The 22,868-nt window shown below is 45.9% G+C and overlaps 1 protein-coding gene, 1 long non-coding RNA gene and 1 pseudogene across 5 annotated transcripts in view; 1 reads left to right on the plus strand and 2 right to left on the minus strand.

Annotated features, from left to right (window-relative positions):
* Nucleotides 1-22,868, plus strand: part of LOC135915765 (uncharacterized) — a 43,681-nt gene that overhangs the window by 4,790 nt on the left and 16,023 nt on the right. For all 4 annotated transcript variants that reach the window (XR_011511584.1, XR_011511585.1, XR_011511587.1 and 1 more), the window contains one exon: nt 8,998-9,198. This is a non-coding gene — a long non-coding RNA (uncharacterized lncRNA). The remainder of the gene's footprint in view (nt 1-8,997; nt 9,199-22,868) is intronic.
* Nucleotides 7,824-22,868, minus strand: part of mEFG1 (mitochondrial translation elongation factor G 1) — a 197,332-nt gene continuing 182,287 nt past the window's right edge. Inside the window, exon 19 of the mRNA XM_070532582.1 lies at nt 7,824-9,163. Coding sequence (XP_070388683.1) covers nt 8,969-9,163 — 195 coding nt within the window. The 3' untranslated portion in view covers nt 7,824-8,968. The remainder of the gene's footprint in view (nt 9,164-22,868) is intronic.
* On the minus strand, nt 20,361-21,520 carry LOC139055021 (tigger transposable element-derived protein 4-like; annotated as a pseudogene).

Here is a 22,868-nt window from a genome sequence, read left to right on the forward strand (position 1 = left end):
TAGTGGAAACATTGTTAAATCTGTTAAGATTTGAATGTGGGCAAGTTCGTAACAAATTTCTAACTTGCTAAAGCACATTACTGTCCTCATCGAACTAATAACTATAGTTTCTTGTACATGTGTCTTGATCACATTCAGCACAACATTATGCATTTTTATCTTTCTTTAATACATTCTGTAGCCCCTCAATGGATTCAAGATGCTAGAAACCTATGTTGAACTACAAAGTGCTTGCCATTAGAAAAGGCAAGAAGTCAGTTCCTGTGTTAGAAATATTTATTAGTTAGAGAAAGGCTAAAATTTACTATAAACATTAGCAATGTTTTGAAGTTTTCATCCTACTCCTTTTACAGTTGAAGCTAGCTTGCTTCTCAGGTTACTTGTGCTTACTATTAAAGCACAACAAACAGATGGATGGCTTGCCGGGGTGTTATCCACAGAAAGTGGTCACTTTTCTCACTCTCACCGTAGTGTTTGGGCTACTGCTGGTACTGTTGGCCGCATAGCAGCCAGTGCAGTGCCACTGAGTGTCGTGTGCCGATGTGCCAGTTTTTCTTAGCATGTGGACACTCCTCCCACGAGTTTCTTCGATGTTGTCTTGACGAGGGCCGAACAGTGAATGAGCCAGTTCATCTTGAAATTTTATAATTGGCGTAGCGTTTCCTTCAAGCATGCCATGAATGTTCCACGCATTTATGATGGCACTTCCAACAAGCAACTCAACAGCTACCTTTCTGTACCACTTGAGTCCTTTTCTAAGGAAGTTGTCGTATAACGTCATTTGGTCACTATAGTCGACGCCCTTTTTTTTGCTGCATTGTAATCGAGACAAGCCTGATGTTTCATGGTTGGTGCACTGTCCCTTGTTTTCTTCCCACTGTCCACCAAAGTTGCTTCACATTTGGTGACAGATGTGAGTATCAGAACAGGCCTCTTGTCCATCCACTTCAGTGCCTTCACTCCATTTTTGGACTGAAGTCCAGTAACACTGCCATTTGCAACCTTTACTTCAGTGAGATCTTTTGGCAGCCCTTTCCTCACTGAGCGAACTGTGCCACAAATGAAAGTGTCTTCCTTTAGAAGGAGAAGAGTGAGCGGCAAGCTCATGTAGAAGTTGTCTATGTACAGCAGGCACACAACTTCCTTGTAATTTTGCAGGAGTTTCAAGCATACATCTTTGGCGTGTCCGATGCCCACTGTTCAGTCACACTTTCCGGCATATACATCAACCTTTAGCCTGTAACCGTCTTTGGTACATGCCTTGAACAGCCTGACTCTGTAAGAACGAAACTCTGCCATGCCATGGCACTATTGTTTCATCTATCACAACCTCCTTTCCCGGCTCAAGCACAGTGGCAAAAATTTTGGTTCTGTTTCTCTACCAGAGGATGGATCTTAAAGACATGATCCTGCAACTCTGCAACCAGTTAATTGTCCGCAAAATGACGGAACCTCAAAAGTAGGGAAAAGGCGGTCACAGCTCATTTTGACAAATGAGTTCAACACCATACAGGTTACTTTTTGCCCAGTAGTGACTCGGATAGGAAGATGGACGAGATTAATACAAATTGGTATTCCAACAAAGGCTTTCGTTTGTTGGAGATTGGTTTCCACCCAATTTTTCAACTTTGATTTAGATTTGGGAGTAGGAAGACAGAGGAGACCAATACAAATCAGTATTCGAATAAATGCTTTAATTTCTTTGGCATTGGTTTCCATCCAATTTTGCAACCGTGATTTAGATTTAGGTGTAGTTGACTTCAACACTTGTTGTGTGAACCTGTTTGCTTCATTGACCATCATTTGCCAAATGTCATTCGTAATAAACAGTGAACATAAAGATGGGGCATAACGGCTAGATGGCAACTGAATGATAGTAGGCGGCCTAGAGTGCGGTGTCACACTAGGCGAAGTGGTTGTTTCCGGTGTCCATTTCTCTAGAGATGGGCTGAGAGAAATGAGAGCATCGTATCCTGAATCATTCACCTCAGAATCATCAGTCAGGTCTGACTCTCCATTCGACAAGCTGGCTGAGGTCTGTGATGGTTCGTAAACACTATCTTTGTCACTGATTTCACTGTCTGTCCACTGCTGAACATGTGACAATGAAGCACTTGACTCATCCGCTGGTGATCGCGAAGTTGCTGGTGCATTCTTCTGGCCCAAAACTAAGTTTATTTGTTTCCTCTGCATTGTGCTTTCTTTTTGCATCCATAAGGGGCATGAGGATCTATCTATTAGACATGCTGAAAAGTTTGGGAGTAGCAAGAAAAATGCAGGTACTTATTCCAACAGCACGTATTTCAAAAACTGCGGCAAAAAGTTTGCAAGAAACCCAACTGAGAAATGCGCCGCCACTCCACTCTCCGAAACAAACATGCCACCCCTTGTCCAATGCAATAAAAAGATATATTAGTTGCAATTTCAAACCTCAGATGGCAACACAAGAGCGAGAATTCTTGTGAGTCACGCCGCACACAGCATAAAAACGTTTTCGTTGAGTGCATCGTGGACTGCCAGTGGGTCATAGCATTTAACATCAGACAAGTAGTCTACTGGCTATCTATAACCTCACACAACAAAAATCGTACCTCTGAGTTGAAGTGTCATAATGTTATGGCAGCAGCAAGCAGATGAATGCCTGTAACTTTGCTGCTGCATAGGAGGAGCACAGGCTGTGCTGTGATGTCATTCAGCGCGACACGTGACTTAGATTCAAGGCAGCATCAGTTATTTGTTGAATCTGTTGCTTCAGTGTAATTAAAGCTTGGAGGAATAATGAAAAATACAACCCAAATGTCTGGGTGCTTTTCTTTTACTTCGCACTGTAGCAAGAGAGATGAATTTCCATTTCGTCTCCTTTTTCCAACGTTTGCATGCGCGCAGAGAACGAAACTATACGTCATTGTCTACTGTGTTCCAGCATTGCGATCATGCTCTTTCATCCTTGCCTCAGTGCTGGGGCACTGACTTATACCGCTAATCACATGTTCTCTAGAGCGCGCATTATCGTCCGCTACAGGAAACGAGACAGGCGCAACAGCTCGCGCGACACCGTCACCGGAAGTGCGCCGGTGACGGTGAAGAAAAGAAGACGGCAGGGTATACCCGCCGCGCGACCCCTCGGCTCCGGTATGGGAGAACGCAGTGAAGGAAATTCGCTTACGCAGGCAAAACGGGGAAAGTCGAGAGAGTGTTTATATAGGCGGCGACGCTCGCCTCCTGAAGTCATGTGTTCGCGGCACTTCAATCATTCTCTCTCTGCTGTTAATGAACCAATTTGAAAAATTCTTGCGGTAGAACACTTCTTAGAGGGCACGTAACAACTTTCAGCGTATAACCAAAATTTGTTATGTAGCCTGTGAGGGGCCCTTTAAAACAAACTCGGTAAAAATCGGGTGTACCGTGGGATGTTGTTACAGCTGCGTCGAGCTTCACAGCCCTCTGCACAAGCATTGCTGTGAAGCCTGTGGCAGAAATAGAGTTTTATTAAATCAAAGGACTGCATAGAGCGCGCTCTCGTGTTGTGCTACGTGAATTAAATCATTCGTTTCCTGCCTGCACAAACGTTTGCATCTCGAGTGGATTTCGAGCACACCGTATAATAATGTGCAGTTCCGTCGTGCTTCGCAGCACTATACACAAGCACTGCCGTAAAGCTAGTGACAAAAGTACGATATCATGAAACCAGATCAATGCATATACCACGCTCTTTTGGTGCGCTGCGTGAATGAAAACGTTTGTGCAGGTTTGTCTGCCTGCACAAACGTTAGCATCTCGAGTTAATATCAAACAGACCATATAATATGTGCAGTTTTGTCGAGCGCTTCACCGCACTGCATGCAAGCATTGCCGTAAAGCCTGTAGTATAAATAGGGTTTCATGAAGTAAAATGAATGCGTAAACCCCGCACTTGTGGTGTACAAGGTAAACAAAGAATTCGTTGCCATGTCTCCGCAGCAGTTGGTCACGTTGATTTGTGTGAGCATATAGGTTCATGTGCCCCATCTACCTATGTGATGAGAAAATAAGCAAGAATATCAGCTGCTATGTGTCGATGCATATGCTTTTTATTACAAGGTGTAGGAGCAGTACATCTTACTGCATGAGTAAACCACTCATGGAAACATTACTTTCCTTGAACATTGTAGCTATTTAATAGCCTAGGAAGCGCGCTATATTGGAAGTTGCAATTTTTTTTCTGTTCGCAAAATTCAATAACTCAATGCTTTTCTAAAAGCAAATTTCGCAATGATACGTGTGCTGCGTCAGTAAGTTAAGTAGACAGCACATAATGAGGCTAAACCAGAGGAATATCTGCAGTTAGGGATTTATACAAATGTACAGAGTATTTTTAAAAAATGTTTTCTCAAATGTTTTCAGTGTGGAGTAAGGAGTTGCATATGCGTCTAGCGCTGATTTCCAGCGCTTAATTTTTGTTGAACCTTGATGTAACAAAGACGTAACACTCAGCACTCTACTTTGCTACATCCAAAATTTTTTTTACAATGGAACACTGCATTCTACTATACGTGCCGCTCATGCGCCCCAAAATTTTGGCCCCTCTAAGGAAGTCACTGTTTTAAGTCACTGTTCTTCAAGTTTCGTCCGAAACTTAGATAACGCTACTTCCAACACTCGTGAAACCAGCAGCCACGTCGGCTTGCCGCCTTTACACCGGCCGCAAATTACTTTTTAAAAATGTGGCACGCGCGGGCCGTGTATGCACTCTGCGGCGCGCGGACCGCCACATGCACGGGCACGGCCGGGCAAGAGACATCGCGAGCTTTCCTACCCTAGCGCGCGCTTGATCACGGGACGTGGACAGTGCGCATAAAGCTGCCATCCTTCTCGGCTCACCCTCGTACCCTTTCATTCGCAATTAACCCCAGCATGTGGGATGCAACGGGGCACTATAATTTTTGTCACACTTAGACTTTAAACCAAACATCAGGGCGATGGCGATAATTCGCTTAGGGTGTCCAAAAATTGCTATCGCAATAATACACTATGGAGAAAGGTATTATGGAAATTATATGTGGATGGATCAAAACCCCCTAATTTCCCAAACACGCACCCATCCACTGGCACGCTGCACACATGGATCCCGCCCGGCACGCTGCATCATTAAGGCGTATCGTTCTTCTCTAGCTCTATGATCATTTCTGCAGTAGTCACTTGGCGAGAAGCTTAATTTCCAACCTATGCGCAAGTGTCGTACCTGAATTTCGAAAGTACACGGACCATATATGTTGGCAAAATAATCGGAACTCGCTATTTAGACTCGCCAAAATTATACTTAGCTGCTTACTTGAACTCATAAGAATATACTACTCAGCCGTGCTCACTCGGGCTCAAACTCGCCAAAATACTGCTCAGCTGGGCTCACTCAGACTCATGGGATGATCTGAGGGAGTTGACTCATCAGTGAGTTTTCCAGCGTATGATGTGTGCTGAACCACAAACCTGGCTTTTTTGAATAAAAACAGTTGGTCGCTATATGGATGCACATAAGTGTAATTCAGAGAGCACGGCATTGTAAAGGCTGCCACAGCTACCATGCCATGCTGCAGCTCATTTCAATCTTGTCAAATGCAATACCCCTGCCAGCTTTTAGTCAGTCGATCAAATGTGATTGCTATTTATCTCATCACAACACCTCATTTTCCTGCCTAAGGCTTTGGGTGAATTTTCCTTGGCATCCATTTTGTTATTCTAACAGGTTACCAGTTATCTGTTGCCTATACGAAATTTGAAGTTGTGCACATGTCATGTGGACTCCATGCCAAACTCGTAGTACTGCATGCGTTTTTCAGTTAGGTCTAGAAGTACAGAATTGCATGTGGGAGTTACTTTAGTTAGCAACTGTAGCTTTGGAACAAACATGTGCATGAGAGGGTGCTTAAGTGTTACCTGTCAAGACTGGGAGCACCAAGGCAACTTGTGCAGTAAAGGCATAGGCAGTATGAGCCCACAGATTTTACTAAGTGTGGCTGAGGTGATGCGTCTAGACTTCACTATGAAGAGAGCCAAATAAAAGATTGCCTATCCATCATATCTATTCTGGATCCTTTTCTTGAGCTTTTCTAAAACATTAAAGCTCAGCGTGTACACTTTATCACAGCATAATTATTACATGTGATATAAAACATTATAATGTGCAGTTTCTCCAACTCTTCGTGAAGGCATCTATCCATAGATTAAACAGGAATAGGCTCAATGTTGACATATCTCCACAGTAGCATCTCCAGGACCTCCTACTGTCACAATGCATCGCAGACATTATTTAAGTGAACTCCAAAAGTGAAGCTCTTCGTTAACATTGCCTAAAATTGTATCTTTATATAGCAAAGTGATCATGCATAAATCTGTATGTCATGACAGAACACTTCGTTTCTCGCGGACTTTAGTTTACAATTGTTTTCAAGTTCAGGAAAATTGTGCAGTGGGCTAGTTGGCTCGACATACTTAACACTGTTGTGCGGAGTGACGAAGGGACAGGACTTGAGCGAGAAAACAACACACGAGACCTGAGCACAAACTATCAACTGGTGATTATCACAAGACAATGATTTTGCTGAAAAGTAGGAACCAAAGGAAAAGAGAAGTCGTGGAAGCATACAACCTCAAGATGGACCCACAGGGCTCATGTGTCAGCCCGCCGTCTATTTCACTCAGCAATAAAGAAATTAGCATAATCGCTGACAATAGAGGGTGTAGGTAGACCGGGAAGAGGACTCCTATGCATGCGTGTAGGCTTTACGTACGCTTCACTTGTAGAAAAATAAACCAGTTCATAGTTTGCGCTCAGGTGTTGTGTGTTGTTTTCTTGCTCAAATCCTGATCTTTCATCGCTCTGCGCAACAGTGTTAAGTTTTCAGGTTGTTCACTATGTGATGTAGGAAGGGTAAAATTGATGGGAAATCCCAATATTTTCGGGCATATTGCGAAAAATATGGCCCAAGTCAAGTGTCATTTTAGGCTTCACTGTCCCCTTTTATAGGGCAAATAGTAATAGTTTGAATTTTATGGACGCTGGTTGCTTTTTCTGACCTAACCTAGGCTGTGCTCAGCTCTCAGTTGAAAGGAACAGGTAAACAGGAGGACGTGCCACATAAGCAGGAGGTAGAACTCCAGACTTAAGCTTAATATACTGCGTGCTTCCACAGCCCTAGGGGGCTAGTCTGTAAGTGTTGACTAAGTGGACTGTCCATTCCAGTAGACGCTGAATGAATAGAGCACGAGAGCCCACGGTGACGATTGCCACTTGCTCTACCAGCTTAGAGCTCTACCTAATCAGTGTGTGCTGAAACAGTCCACTTAGTGGATACTTACAGAATCCTTGCAAGTATTGCACTTTCTTTCCTTTCATGTGGGCAGTTCCCACACATGGATGTCATTTAACAAATTGTATTCATATTGCCTTTGGTCTACAAATTTCTAATTCATGCTTATAACCAGGCCTACCAGCTCTTGTCCTGCGTATTTATGTAGCCTTCTCATTTCTGCATCAACACTGCACATATTTATAGCAAATTGGAGTCATTCTCCATTACACCCTCAAGCACTTAAAGATTTAAAATGCACTGCCATCTCTGGCTGAAATGAAATGTCAAGGTGGTCACCAGTCCTTTGTTTTACAAGTGAAGAGCATTTCAAATTATGGCTATTCACGCCCGACCTCAGGACACTTCATCTCTTGTTGGATAAACCAATTTGGCTTTGCTTAAGGAGGCGGACAGCAGCCTTGCCCGGCTGTGTGCATGCTCAGTCTGTATTTAGAGCCCTGAGCTCAACATCCATTAACACCCACTCAATCGAAGTGCTTGAGGTGTGAGGTTTATTGACTGACTTGCTGTATGATAATCTTGCAATGACGTAGTGATGATAATGTGGTGAGTTCATTAACACTTCTTTAATACATGGGCATATGTAAGTTTGATTCCAAACGGAAATGCCTAAAGTAAAACAACTCATTTTCTTTTTTATTTAACAGCGCTGACTTCTAGAAGGAAGCAATCATGCTTACTACTTCATTCAGTCATTTGTGAAAAATTAACAGCAAATAATCGAGCCAAAAAGTTACTGAATGGTGTATACGATCGAGACGAAACAAGCATAGGGAGGAACATAAACAGTAACATCGATTCCTCAATTCATTTGAAGCAATCTCAAATAGACCACAAGTTACTAAACTTGATGCTGCAGAAATCAACATGATCTGTACATACAAAGCCTAAAGTACAATACAATACAATGCCTGATGGCTTCAAAAGATGGACTGACTAACCTGAGAATGTCAGCATGCAATCTTTTCCTATAATGCTAACAATGCTAAAGCACAAGTCAATAGTCAGCAACATGTGGTATCTGTCCAGCACAATAGAGACTCCCCAAGAAGTCCTCTCGTATTGTAAGCATGCATTCTATGGAGTCCACTGGACCCAAAAGCAACGCATTCCCTCAAAACTGTCAATTGTTGTTAACGGTTCTGTGCTGTGCGCACTGCCTAAAACATGATGGACACTTCCCCCATCAGACATGAACTTGGCACTGAAAGCACATAAGCAGCACGCTAAAGTGCACAACTGTAAACAACAATGTAGAAGTGCACATACTTAATGGCTTTGAGGTGTGAAATAACTTTCGTCATAATGTCTCTGGCCTCTGTGCGAGCAATCAGAGTTGAATGCAGGCTGTGCTCATGCAGTTAACACAGGTTGTAAGGTTCTGAAGGTTGAGAACTGACAACCTCTGCAGTTCTCGATTGCCAGGGCATCAATGCTAGACAGTTACACACAGACTGACTCGCAATCTATGGGTAGGCACAGTACGATAACGATCCATCAGAATCGGCCAGGCCACGTTTCTGTTGAGCACACAGTACAACACTGTCCTTGCAAGATGAGCACTGGGCATTGTGTGATGAAAAGTTTGGTTTCTACATAACCTAATAAAGAAAATACATTCAGCGCCTCTTTTTCCCACCCCCGGCAGCAGCAGCTGTAGCAGCTTCCTGATCGGCTCGATACTCTTCAACCAGCTGCTGTTGTACCTCGGGCCTCGCTGGGGAGTAGCGCGAGTACTCCATGGTGAACTCGCCCTTGCCCTGTGTCATGGAACGCAGCTCTGTCGAGTAGCCAAACATGTTGTTTAGCGGCACCTGCAAAGGCAACAAGCTTGTGGGAACTTCTAAAGGTATGTCCTACAGCATGCTTCAGAAAGAAAGAATGTCTTCCTTAACGACAGTCTAGTTTTAAGATGAGTTTCACTTTGCCACTCTAGTCACAAAGCATGTCGGTAATGGTAGCCCTTACTAGGCTGTACAGCAGCTATGTTAAGAAGCGTGTCGTCATCATACCATCACAAAGCCACAGAAAATCCAAATACAGGCAGGTAAAACAAAAATATCCAACATCAGCAGTAAAAGCAAACAACCCAACCTCCAAGTGGCCCCTAAAGTTCACTAGAAAAACTGCCTGACATTATAATTTGGGCTTGTTTGACCATGTTGAAATTTGAACGGCATCAAATCAAACAGGATGAAACAAAGGACATACACAACACTGTGCATTCTCGTCTTCAGTACTCACTATTTTTGAAGCTGTAACAAATTTTTTAAATGCCATGCATCTTTTTTCTCTCCCTTCATCTGCAGCAGTCCTCTGTATGTATTTTCACTTCTTACAAGTAATGCCAGAAACACATCATTCTTAGCTCATGACATATACAGTGGAACCCCGGTTATGCGTCCCGCAGTTTTGCGACGACCCGGGTTTTATGATGAATTAGCGCAGTCCCGGCGAAGTCCCAATAGAAGCAATGCATTAAAAACCCCGGTTATCTGACGCAATTTTACACCTGACCCTCATTATACGACGACCCTCGCGAAGTGTGGGACGGAACGGCGGACAAAAGAAAAGTGCTGTGGGTCTCTTTCCTCGCTCCGTCTCTCCGCATGTGGAGCACTTGACAACGCTCGACCGGTTCGCTCCGGTGCAGCTTTCTTCCATGCCTCGTCTCATCATTCGTTTTTCTTTCCCCCACCACTAGCCGCCCGCGATGCTCGCTGTGCTGAAATAGCGCCTTTTCTTCTCCACAATCACTTTCTCCCTCTCTTCTCGGTGGCATTGCCTCTCGTCGTGTTGGGCAAGCGTTTCCCTCCTTCCAGCTTCCCAGCAGCAGATCGCCGACAAAGTAGCGTGGAGAGGCCTAGGTTTATCGCACGCGTTCTTCATTGTAATCCTAGCGACCAGCGTTCAGCGGAGGTTTTGAGTTGTGTGGAGGAACGCAATGCATGAAGTCCCGAAAGTGGACAGTTCTGTCACTCGGCGATAAGCTGAATATTATCGAGGAAGCGGAAAAATGGCATGGAGCCAAGAAAGCCAGCATTGCCCGGGACCTTAATATACCTGAATCTTTGCTTAAGACGATCCTGCCAAACAAAGCAGTGATATTGCAGAATGCCAACAAGTTTGGGCTCAAGCAGAAAGCGACAAAAGAAGGACAGCATGAGAAGTTAGAAAAAGTACTTGTCAAGTGGCTGCATAAAGCACGGAGCTCTGCGATCAACGTTGACGATGCCATTCTAAAAGGAAAGGCGGACCTTGTGGCATGGCATCTGGGCATCGACAACTTTCAGGCATCAAACGGGTGGCTGGATCGCTTTAAAAAGCGAAACAAGATTGTGTACAGCCACTCCTGGGGAGAAAGAACTTCCATGGACGTTTCGACGGTGAACGAGTGGATGGAGTTGCTGCCGTAGATGATTGCTGCATACAAGCTCTGCGACGTTTTCAACGCCGATGAGAGTGGTATTTTTTACCATATGCAGCCTGAGCAAACTCTTGCGTTTAAGGGTAACAGCTGTCATGGTGGAAAGCGTAATAAAGAGCGTGTGACGGCACTATTCTGTGCTAACGAGGACGGTTCCGAGAGGCTGTCTGTGCTCATTGCTGGAAAGTTTGCAAAGCCATGCTGCTTTAACCCTTTGAGGGTAGATTTTTTTCGCCATATGCGACCGCCCAAGGTCGATTTTTTTTATTGCAGATTCCAATTCTCCCCAGGGACTTACTTCGAAAAAAAATTACCGCAATTTTTGTAGGATGACTGTAAAGTGAGAAAAAAATATTTTGTGTTGCTTTATATGTACTCTTCATTCATGGATAACAACAGTAAAAAGAAACTAAACTTATAAGAACTAAAAATTTGATGCATTGTTACACACATAGTTCAAGGCTTTGAAAATGTGTACACGAGAATACTTCGCGAGACTCAAATGTTCCTGCTCTTACACTAATATGTACATCCATAGCGTAATCGAACTGCGTAGGTGCGCGCACTCAAGAAAACTGTGTGGTTGCGTGCCAGTCAAAAATGCAAAACATGTGCCAAACTTCTGCTAATATTCATCTTATCACCAACCAGAGGCGATTAGTTTGAGTCTCAAAAAAGAAAAGAAACGGATGTGCATGCACGGGGGCATCCTTCCTATGCGCACCCCTGTGAGCACTAAACAAACGAGAAAGAAGCGGTCGCCCTTTAAGCGATTAGTAACCAGATAGCCATCAGTTTTGCAAGTGCAAGAAGCCGAAACCGCCGGCGGAACAAAATCCAAACCGCCGCCAGCCCACGCGCGTGCCAATGCGTGAGCGCTAGCATATAGACGCGCGGGAGCGAACTAGCGCTAAAACAAACGATGCAACAAAAACCGAGAGAGGGAGGCGCATGAAAAAAATTCCCTATATTCCCACATAGTGGCAGCACATGACAGGAAAGAAAAAGTCAGGAAATTGGCATGCTTTTTAAACGTACAGACGGCAACATAAATATATGGCATCAACCATTTTCGGACTTGTTTGCGGTGCCGTATATTTATGTCATTGACCTTCAAAGGGTTAAGAACTTGAACATGCTGCTGTGCAGTTACAACTTCAACAAAAAGGCGTGGATGACGTCTTTACTCTCGAGCAATTTTTTGCAGCAGCTGGATAACAAATTGGGTGCAGCCGCTGGATGCCGGCATCATTAAGTCCATCAAGCAAGGGTACCGGAAGCCGTTAGTGCAGCGTCGGCTGGCAGCTGTGGAGCACAGCGAGTCGGAAAAAAAGGTCACTGTGCTTGACGCCATGCATTTTATTGCCGGTTCGTGGAACGCAGTGTCGCGAAGCATAATCGCTAACTTGTTCAAGCACTGTGGCTTTAACACGTTCACTCCGTAGCCCCTTATCATAGTTTTGATCTCAGTGCGTCGTGGCCCACCGGTGGGTCACCCGATGCTTTCCGCGGGTGTGGCGTGACACAGCGGTGAGGCACACTTCTGAGGCTGTTTTTTGTGCCTGCTGAAAGATGGCTCTACTGGCATTTTCGGTCGCAGCTTGTGCGGGCTACTTCAATCATGTATGCTAGCACAGAAAATCATCACGTGGTTCACTTGGCCCGTGCATTTCCAGGAAGTTGCTTCCCCTGGGGCCGTATTTTATAAGAATCCATTGTCCATTTTCCGCTCCATTTCGCGTGACGTAAGCCTGACGGAATCATCAGATGAAAGCAGCAGTCGACCAATCACAGAAATGAAAAGCAGCAGATACCCGCGTTGACGATAGCCTTCACCATTTGTTGTGCGCTGTGGTTCAATATGGGCTGCAAGGTGCAAGGTTCGGATAGTGAGGTCCGGTCGCCAATGAGCCAATAGTCAGGTCGCTTCCCACGGACCTTTGACCAGCACGGCTACGTCATCAAAAAATAGTGACCTGACGTAAAGGACCAAATGGATCATAAAAACAAAATGGATAATGGATCCTTGTAGCATACGGCATCTGGAGAATTTATCGAGTCATTTATTACAGCGACTGTGCTCGCTTCATCCCTAGTGAACGTGACTGAAGCGTATTCTCAAGGATGTCCATGAAAAATGGCGCCCTTTCTGTCTACAAAATTTCTGCTTTATGTAACTAGAGCGCGGCCAAGAATTTCGGTCGTCCTGGTCTGAACAAGTGCCAGAGGCACTTGTTGCTCTCGCACCCTCGATTCTTCGTTCTTTTCCTGGGCATGCACAAGTCTCCACAATAAAGAGTTTGCGTTTTGAAGCCGTTGCCAGCTACGTTTACTACCCACCGACCAGCTCCCCTTTGTGGGGCAACGCCACGTGACCCTGCGTTTCAGCATTCACTAAGCACCAAGACTCAAAAACAAGACCTCAAACTCGACATTTTATTAAGTACTTCCAGAATAATTTTCGGAAAAAAAAAAACAGTTCAAATCTTATTATCTTAGTGCATTTGCAACTAAACGTCTTATGTGCCACCTGCTCAGGATGTCTAAATCAGTCTATGTTCAGGAGTTCTACTCATGCAGAAGATTGAAAACGGCAAAAACATAAATGGCCTTCTTGCACAATTTGTGCAAAATGTAACAACTTTCTTCGCCATTACCCTTGCCTGCTCTGGAATTCTGCGAGCTCTCAATGATGCGTAGCATCCAGTACATCTCCTTCAGATAGACCGTGCAGGTCCATCGGCCTTTTCCAGCGTATGGGCGCGCTTTGTTCCACGTGTCCTTTCGGTCTCAATCTGAGCTGTGGTGAAGAGTGCGCGTGCCAACTCCTCGCGGAATTCAATGATTGGCGACATTTTACCATCCACCATTGAACGGACAGCCCATGCATTCATAACTGCAGTTCCATCGATGAACTCCACCGCAGCTTTCCTATACCACTTGAGCCCTTTCCGTAGGCAGGAGTAGTAGGACGTCATTTTTTTTTTTACACATACTGCAGCTTCTGCTGGGGCTATAGCAGGAGTGGATAATACACTGTAGTACAAGTACACTGTAGTACACTGTAGTAGTCACTGTAGTGTACGCCCTTTTTCGCCACATTGTAGTCGAGGACTGTGCGCTGGTTTCATGATCGGCTCACCCTTTCTCATTTTTTTCCCCGGTATCAACAAGGCTGGCGTCATGCTCAGCAACCATTGTCATCATGAGAACGGGCCGTTTATCCAACCACTTCAGCACCTTTACGCCATTGTGGGATTCAAGACCAACGACTTGCCCTTATTTTACTCTAGCTTGTGTAACTTCTTTTGGAAGCCCCTTTCGGTTTGATCGGAGAGTGCCACATAAAAATTTATCATCTTTCAACAGGCGTGACGCAAGCGGCATGCTCGCGTAGGAGTTGTCGATGAAAAGTGTGCGACCACAGCCAGTGAAGCCAGCCATCAAATTTACTACTACTTCTTCGGCATGCCCCATGCCCGCTATGGCACCAGATTTTCCGGCATATATTTGCACTTTCAATGTATACCTCTCCTTTGTGCAGGCCTTGTATAGTTTGACTCCACACTTGTGGGCTTTACCAGGGATGTATTGCCTAAAGGCGAGGCCCCCACGCCATGGAATTATCGTTTCGTCAATGACAATATCTTTGCCTGGCTTCAACAGTGAGCAGAAATTGCGATTCATTTTTTTCCATCAAGGATCGAATACGATAGAGACGATCCTGCTGTGCGCTCGGTTCCTCGTTATCTGCAAAATGCCAGAACCTTAGTAGCAGCAGAAACCGGTCGCGGGCCATGTTCTGGCGAATGCAGTTTACGCCGTACAGATCACTTCTTGCCCAGTAGTGCTGCAGATTAGGAAGCCTTCCTAGACCCATGCAGTCCAGACCCTCAGTCCTAGACTGACGACTGAGGGTCTGAGGAAGAGACCGAGGGTCTTTGCTAGACCCTCAGTCCATTTCTTCACGCGCGATTTCTCTTGTAGGACGTTCAAGTCTATGTACTGATTCCCATACCTGTTTGCCTCATGAACCATCATGCCCCAATTGTCATCAGTCAAAAAAAAGAGAAAACAAGCTGAGAGCATCGTTGCTACTCAGGAGGCTGATTAGCACAGGAGGGCTCGAATACGACATCACTCTAACTCTAGTCGTTATCGCATTCCAGCTTTCGGCAGGTAATGCAGTCTGAACAGCACTATTTTCCGAATCCTCAGATACCGCTTCACCGCAAACGCTTGACTCACCATCCCACAGTTGAGAAGAACTTTCCAATAACTCTTCGAGGCTGTCATCGTCACTGCTTGAACACTCAACGTTCGCTGGAGCAGAAGTTGTGCCACACGAAGTGGATGGCAATGTATTTGGGCTGCCCTGTGTCCCGGCGGATCGGCTTCCACCGCAGGGTCTTTTTTTTCTGGTTTTCTGTACCTCCGTCGAATTTTTGACAGTCCATCACGATTTCTGAATGCTCGTAAAAAATGAAAAGCACAAGGATGAGGACCACGAGGCTTGGCACTGAGAGTGAGTCAAGTTATTGCGAATAGGACAGACTAATTCTTCAGCTGAGCTCTTGCACACATTGTAAGTGCTTTTCAAAAGTACGTTGCGCATGCGGAAAGTGCCCGAACAAAAGGCTGGAGTGGGTAGCTGGAACATTTTCTGCTCTGTTTCCTGATAGCCGTCAGCTTTATCATCTGACGCATTGCAAGCGCCAATGTCAGTAAATATAGGCGCGCTTTATATCTCTACCGCCATCTGTGATACCATAGTGGAAATGCATTTTCATGCATTTGTGGAAGCATGTCATCGCCGCACTGCAAGAAACGCCTCGTTGGTTGCGCCAGCGCGGCTGGACTGCGCTGCGTGACCCACCGGTGGGCCACGACGCAGTGGATGTGTTAAGCAAGAGACTGCCTCCTCTGCTAGGGACGCAACAGCCTCGATGCCGCTCGAGGCCGCTGCAGGCTTCGCCGCCAAAGATTTCAAGGGTTTAAACCTCACCACGACCTCACCACGTGGAGGCCGACAACAATGTTGCTGTCTGCGGCGAGCTGACGCTGGATGACGCCATCGAGGAGGCTTTGTCTAGTGCCGACACCGCTGCGACATCGGACGAGGATAACGCCACCTCCACAGATGCCCTGCCTGTGCTTACCACGTGCGCCAAGGTGCTATGGCACATAGACGGCATGCAGAACTCTGTCTGTTCACGCGACGCCACAGAGGACCTCTGTTTGGACATGGTCGAACTCGAGCGAAGCTCTTTGTTCACGGATCAAACAAGGTCCAAAAGGAACTTATCGACTTTTTGTAAAGTTTGTACTGGCTGGCGGGAATTGCGGCAGTGGGCAGTGGAGTGCCGTAAGGGTTCGTTTGAATAAAGCAGGATCGGTACCTGTACTGCAGCATTAATTTTTATTGCATTTACTTTTTTGGCAATTAGGGTTTCCAAACCCTGAAGAGTATGTTAGTAGTTTATATTGAAGTTTCTTGTAAATCCGTCACGCAAAATAAGTAGTACTTTTATAGGCATAATTTATGTTCAGATTTTATGACGCTTGCATTTTCCGACACTTTCTCGTGGTCCCGAGAAAGTCATATAATCGGGGTTCCACTGTATGTGGTCGAAAAGACTTCCAATACATTGCTGGTGAGAACTCTATGCACTCAAGTTGAGTGCACTCTATCATGCAACATTTCCGAGTGTCTCACCAAACCACTCTTGGCAGCATCTTTATAGCATATTGTGCATTAAGCGACAATGCGTGTCACTCACAGAGACATCACTCGAACACCTTGTGAACACGTTGCTTGGTGAAGAGATGTGTTTGGCAATTAAAAGGATTCAGCGAACTACTCTAGCAAATTGTGCACTAATGTTTAACACTTCATGTCTGGGCACAAGCTCACACACAAGAAAGATTTTGTGCTGTTGTTTGTTGAAGACTGCTACTACACGAGGCCACCAAATGCAAACATTAATTAAAACCAAAGTGAACAGTCCAATATATCCAAAGTTAACAGAACAAAGGCATTGTAAGAAAGGAAGTAGCTAAATCTAAAAAAAATTAATTATGTTTTTGGTTATTAAGTGCTATAAACCTGAATCTGATCATTGTGGATAGCATTGTCACAAACACAGTTAATGCTACAGCATTATGCATATCATTTGCCTTCAATAACTTTGCTGCGCAATCCTCATCTTTCTTAAATGTTTGTTTATAACCTCTAAGTTATGGTACCTTACATTGGCCTTGGCAGAATACAATCATTATATTCTTTCTTTTTCAATGATTGCAGTATTTACTTGAAAGTGCTTCCCAAATGCACTCCAACTCATTTTTATGCCTCTGTGGATTTCCATTTTTTTACCCGGGTTTCCAGAACTACTTGGCCTAGTTAAACGTACAGTAACTGGTTTGAACACACCACATTGCTTCACTGTTGAATGGCATGGCACCATGTCTTCAACTGAATAAGGGCACGTTGGCTATCAGATTATCTGGTAAAATATGCATTTGAAGCTATGGTACCACTTGTATGCTATTGAGTGACAGACAGTGCTGGAACAAGGGAAGCCTCAGGCTGGGGTCAGCGCTTCGGGAAGGGAACTTTTTCACATTGAAAAAGGCAAGCCTCGTGAAAGTTTTGACTACAGCAAGACCCCTCGTTCGACCACTGTTTATCACTTCAAGACTCCATCTTCCTGCAACACCTGCCTTGTTTGGACATATTTATTCAGTATTTCAAGTAAACCAATGTCAAAGAAACTTAAAACTGGTGGTTTTGACATCAAAAATTGGGATCTCTTGATTCCTAATCCCCTCAGAGTGCCATTTCATGCAAACTCTTGAACTGAGTTTTATCCGTTATAGTCACAAGGTACCCATCAAACGAAAGAAGCTTAAAGAAACTCCACTTCTCCATGCTCCTAAAGTTAAAGTGTGTTTTGAAACTGCCTGTGTAACTCCTATATTAGACTTTATATCATCACGGAGACTTGGCTAGCACCAACCAGTGAAACCACAGTATTGGTTTGTTCAGAATCTGGATAATTCGTAGCATCATGAGTCAGCAGCAGAGGACACGTCTTATGGTGAGAATGAAAGTATGGGAAGATGAAGGGGCTTGAAGGAGATAGAAATGCGATTTCATTGGAAGAATGAAGCAGTGTTTCTCTTGCATGACAGAGAGCCCTCAACAATATATTTTCTACAGTCCCATCATTTCTAATACATAAAAAAATTTTACTGAATAACCTAAAAAGCCCAAACTGTCCTGCAAAATTATTTAGCTCGCCTAAATTAAGGCCTCTGAGACACTCATCATGCTGCACTGGCAATGCTTGTTACTGCTCCGCACATCTGTGGCATCAAGAGCAACAATGTGATGACTGAATGGTGTTGATGCCTGCTTGTGCCCGAGTACAATGCAAATGCCCCAGCAATCCAGCATAGCATGGCGCTGTGAGACAGCATTGTTTGCTTGATGACAAAGCAAAGCCCAGGACACTGAGAAGCAACCCTTAAAATTTTCAAGTTGCTTCTAATACATTAATTTTAATTTAGGAAGCTAGAGAAATTGAAAGCTGCAAACGCTACCAATTGTCAAAAACCAGCTAACAGTTCATTACATTGTGCCTTTTGCCCTACAGTGGTTTAAATTGCTTTTCATGTGATGCTTTTGTCCCTCTGCATGATCTTTACTGAAGTTTGTAGCACAGTTTGGTGCTGTTCGAAACATGTCCCAGTCCCCTCCGTAATACCAAAATGCTCTGAGAGGTACCACCATGTTTTCCAAGATGGAGCGTGGTGCATAGTGATGTGTATAGTGGCATAAATATGTGTAACTACAGTAGCCAACCGATTTTCCTGACCTGGAGGGAATAGAAAAATACCGTATTTATTTGAATCTAGGCCAATAGTTTTTTTTTTTTTCAAATAATCATATTCCAAACTCTAGGGTCAGCTTAGATTCGAGAATTTTTACAAAACGCACCAGTTTTTTATTGAAACTGCTAAATGTGGTACATAGCTAGGGCCATCTAAAAAAGTCAGTATCGCAGCCGCTACTAGCTGTACCAATAGGCAACCATACACAAGCAAGGTCGCCATTTTGACCTGTGTCGTGTCGGCCATATCGGTGTGCAGCGTGGTGTTATCGCGATGGCACCAAGCAGGAGATGCCACTACAGTGCCGATTTCAAGCAAAAAGTTGTGATAGCTGCAGAGGCATCGTCGAACCTTCAAGCCGTGTGGGACTTCGGCGTTGACGAGAAAAATGTCCGTCGTTGGAGGGGACAACGACAGCAGCTTTTTGCGGGCTCTGCAACAAGGATGGCATTTAGCAGACCAAAGAAAGGCCATCACCACGAAGTGGAGGCCGACTTTGTTAGGACGCAGAGAGCAGCTGCCCTTCCAGTGAGAACAGAAGTGCTCCAAGCGAAAGCTAGGAAACTTTTGAGGAAGCGAGGCCTAATGCCAAAGGATTTCAAAGCCAGCCGGGGCTGGCTTCAGAAATTCATGAAGTGCTTCGGCTTCAGCCTCCGACGTCGCACTTCAATCACCCAGAAGCTGCCAAGCGATTTCGAAGAAAAGCTGATAGCTTTTCAGTGCTACGTGATGCGAAAGAGAGAAGCGGCAGGCTACAACCTTGGGCAAGTCGGCAACCCCAACCAGACGGCTGTGTATTTTGATATGCCAGTGGCGTACACCGTGAATGAAAAGGGTGCCAAGGAGGTGAAGGTGCACTCTGCGGGCTACGAGAAGCAGCGCGCAACTGTGATGCTGTGCTGCACAGCTGATGGACATAAACTGCCTTCTTGTATGATATTTAAAAGGAAGACACTGCCTGCGCGAGAAACTTTCCCAAGAAATGTCATTGTGCGAGCAAATGAGAATGGGTGGAAGAGTGGGTTAAGATTGTGTGGTGACGGCGTCCAGGAGCCCTTTCGACAAAGAACTCGCTCCTTGTGGTTGACTCTTACCGTGGGCACTTGACCGACAACATGACTACTGCGCTCGCCCAAGCGAACACAGACTTCGCTGTCATACCGGGCGGCATGACAGGCCAGTTGCAGCCACTTGGTGTCTGCATCAACAAACCTTTCAAGGATCGTTTGCGGAAATATTACGCGGACTGGTTGACTGACGAAGACCACATGCTAACGGCAATGGGCCGCATCAAACTTGCATCGGTATCGCAGCTGGCGGGCTGGGTAGCTGCAGCGTGGGACGACATCCCAGGTACTTTGATCGTGCGCGCCTTTAAGAAGTGCAGCATAATATCTAATGCGCTTGACGGTACCGAAGATAGTGCACTGTTTGAAGGTGACAGTGACAAGGAACACAACGACGAGTCTAGCAGCGACGATGACGTTAAATGAGCTCTGCACATTCAGATTAAAAAAATGCTGTTTGCATTTTGTGAACACTGTCCTCGCTTTTTTTTGTTTTGTTGGCTTCGGACTTTAGGGGGTCGGCTTAGAATCGGGGTCAGCCTAGGTTCAAGTAAATATGGTAGTCTGAATAAAAGAACAGTCAGAAAAATCCATGAGTCGCAAAATTGAACTTTATTCCAGCTAAACTGGACTTAAGAAGTAACGGATGGCCCCTTGTTTAAAATTCCTGCTTTTCATAATGACGTCCGCTTGCATCTGTGCAAGTGTCCTGTTCTCGTCATACACACTAGACAACAATATTAGAGCGCTGACAACGTCTTGCGTTACTGATTGTGGGCGGTCAGAGGTATTGTAGTCAGAGTCCGAGTCGCTTTGCGGCGGTGCAGTCACCTGGTGCACGATCCTGTCATCCGTAAGCTCCACGCACAACTCTATGTTGTCGATTGTGGCAAACTCGTGAAAAGTAACAACAGTGGAAAGGTCCATCCCACTGCTGTGCAAGTCGGCAATCAGTTGCTTGCCGCTGTCGATGTCTTCGGCGGTGCCGTTTGCCTCTTCGCTCACAAGCTATTCAGAGTTGCAAAATTCAGAATGCCTAAAACAATTTGCAATCGTCGAAGCCTAAACAGCCTTCCAGGTATCTGCTAGCATGCATAGTGCCATGAACAGGTTAACGGAGGACGTCTTCATTGTCAAAGGACATGAGTGTACGGCCATGTAAATGGGCCCAGTATTGCACCTTGAGGTTTTTAATGACTCCTTGGTCCATCGGCTGGAGCACACTCATTGTATTCGGTGGCAAGAATTCAAGACTAATAGCTTGCAGGTTGTTTACGGTGTCGTGCGCCCCGCAGTTGTCTACGACTATTACCACTTGCCTCTTCTGGTGCTCAAACATCCAATCCAGACGGCGGACACAATCTTCTAATGAGCGTTGTATAATCCATTCCTTTGTATTGCTGCTGTACCCCATAGGCAGGCTCTCCGCACCCTTAGAGCAATGCGGGCTTTTTGCCTTCCCTATCACTAGAAGGGGCCGCTTCTCAGTGCCAACTGCAATTGCTCCAACCATGACAGTTACCTTCTCCTTACTATGCTTCCCACCAGTGCAGGTCTCATTAGTAAAGGGAACTGAACGGTCCGGCAGCATTTTGAAGAATAGGCCTGTCTCGTCGCAATTAAAAATGTCTGCAGGAGCATACTCTTCAACTTACTCGTCTGATAATCCGTGACAGTAGATTGATCCACGGTGCCGCTCTCCCCGCAAACTTTCTTGAAAGAGACTCCATGCCTTTTCTTAAACCCCTGGATCTACCCATTGGTGAACTTGAAGTCCTGAATGGCCATTTTTAAAGCCAGCATCTCGGCTTTCTGCTTGAGCATGTTGCCCGAAACGGCGAGGTTCTTTGCTAGGACTCTGTGATGTGTGGTGCGCGACACGGTGCGGTGATCAAGACGGTCAGGAGCAGACGACACAGTGCACGCGCGCCGAGGTGGAAGAAGGAAAACAACGCCGAAGAGCGTCCGGCACGAGAACGCGCGGCGCATGAAAAACAACAAAAAGAAGAAAAGCAACCAATTAGAAAAGACCACGGGGCGTCAGGCAGCCAATCCGAGAATGCCAAATCGGCCAGACCAGAAGAAAAAGCGTGGTGCGCTGGCAGAACGGAGAGGACACGCAGGAAGACGCCGGTGTGACACCAGGAGAGTCCCAGGAAGCGACGGCAGGAGGAGGTCAACCACCGGAGCGGGCGTTGAAGACGGGCCGTCGGGTTCCGGACCCGAGCCCACCAGGACTTCACCCGACCTGGGCCTCCTGCCAACCTGTTCCTGTGCGTCGCCCGTCTACCTGAGCGTGCCGTCAGCTCCTCAAGGCCGGTGAGCTTCTGCGCCAGTGGGCAGGACGAGAACAGTCGGGCTACAGGCCCAAGTTCTATGCCAGCTGCCCGGCCAGAACGCCGCCCCGTCTGTCGTGCCGCCTGCTGCCCGAGGCCGGCGTTCGAGCTTCTGTGCCCGTGGGCAGGGCAAGAGCAGTCGGGCTACGGGCCCGAGCTCTACATCCAGCTACCCGGCCAGAACGCCGCCGCCGTCTACTCCTGCCACCCAGCTGCCAGCTTTACCTCGCCTAGCCAGAGCTGGCGCGCTCCAGTCGTCCGGTTGGTCAGCTTACGCCACGACCTATGGTGAGACCGGCGCCACTCCTTTCGCCAGCTTGTCGCCGTGTCGCAGCGTCGAGACTGTGACGCGTCCCCGCCCTCGTGGCAAGCCTGGACTCGCGCACTCGTTAATCTCATGCAAGCCCTATGTGTGTCCCTTGCCGCAATGTTTGCTTGAGTGTTTAGTTTAGGCATGCTTTCTATTTCCTTTTATTTACTTTATGTCTCCTTTTAGTTTGATTAAAAGTCTTTGTGTGTGTGTTCAAACCAACGGCTTTGTCCTCAATTGGGTTCTCGGAGGCCCTGCCTAAGAGAACCATCAGAACCATTGAGTACACGAACCTTTGCCCCTATATTAGTGTCATCACAGACTCCTAACAAAGGAGTCCTAGCTGGCTGGCTGCAGGGCCTCTTCAAGCTTCGGATGTTGCCCTTTCCGGTCATTTTCTGTAGTTTTGCACTGCGACTGGTCGACTGCAGACAAGATTTTTTTTTTGTTTTTCATGTAATCAGACAAGGTCTGTTTGGAGAT

Source organism: Dermacentor albipictus, chromosome 1 (genome assembly GCF_038994185.2).
Source record: "Dermacentor albipictus isolate Rhodes 1998 colony chromosome 1, USDA_Dalb.pri_finalv2, whole genome shotgun sequence".
NCBI lineage: Eukaryota > Metazoa > Arthropoda > Arachnida > Ixodida > Ixodidae > Dermacentor > Dermacentor albipictus.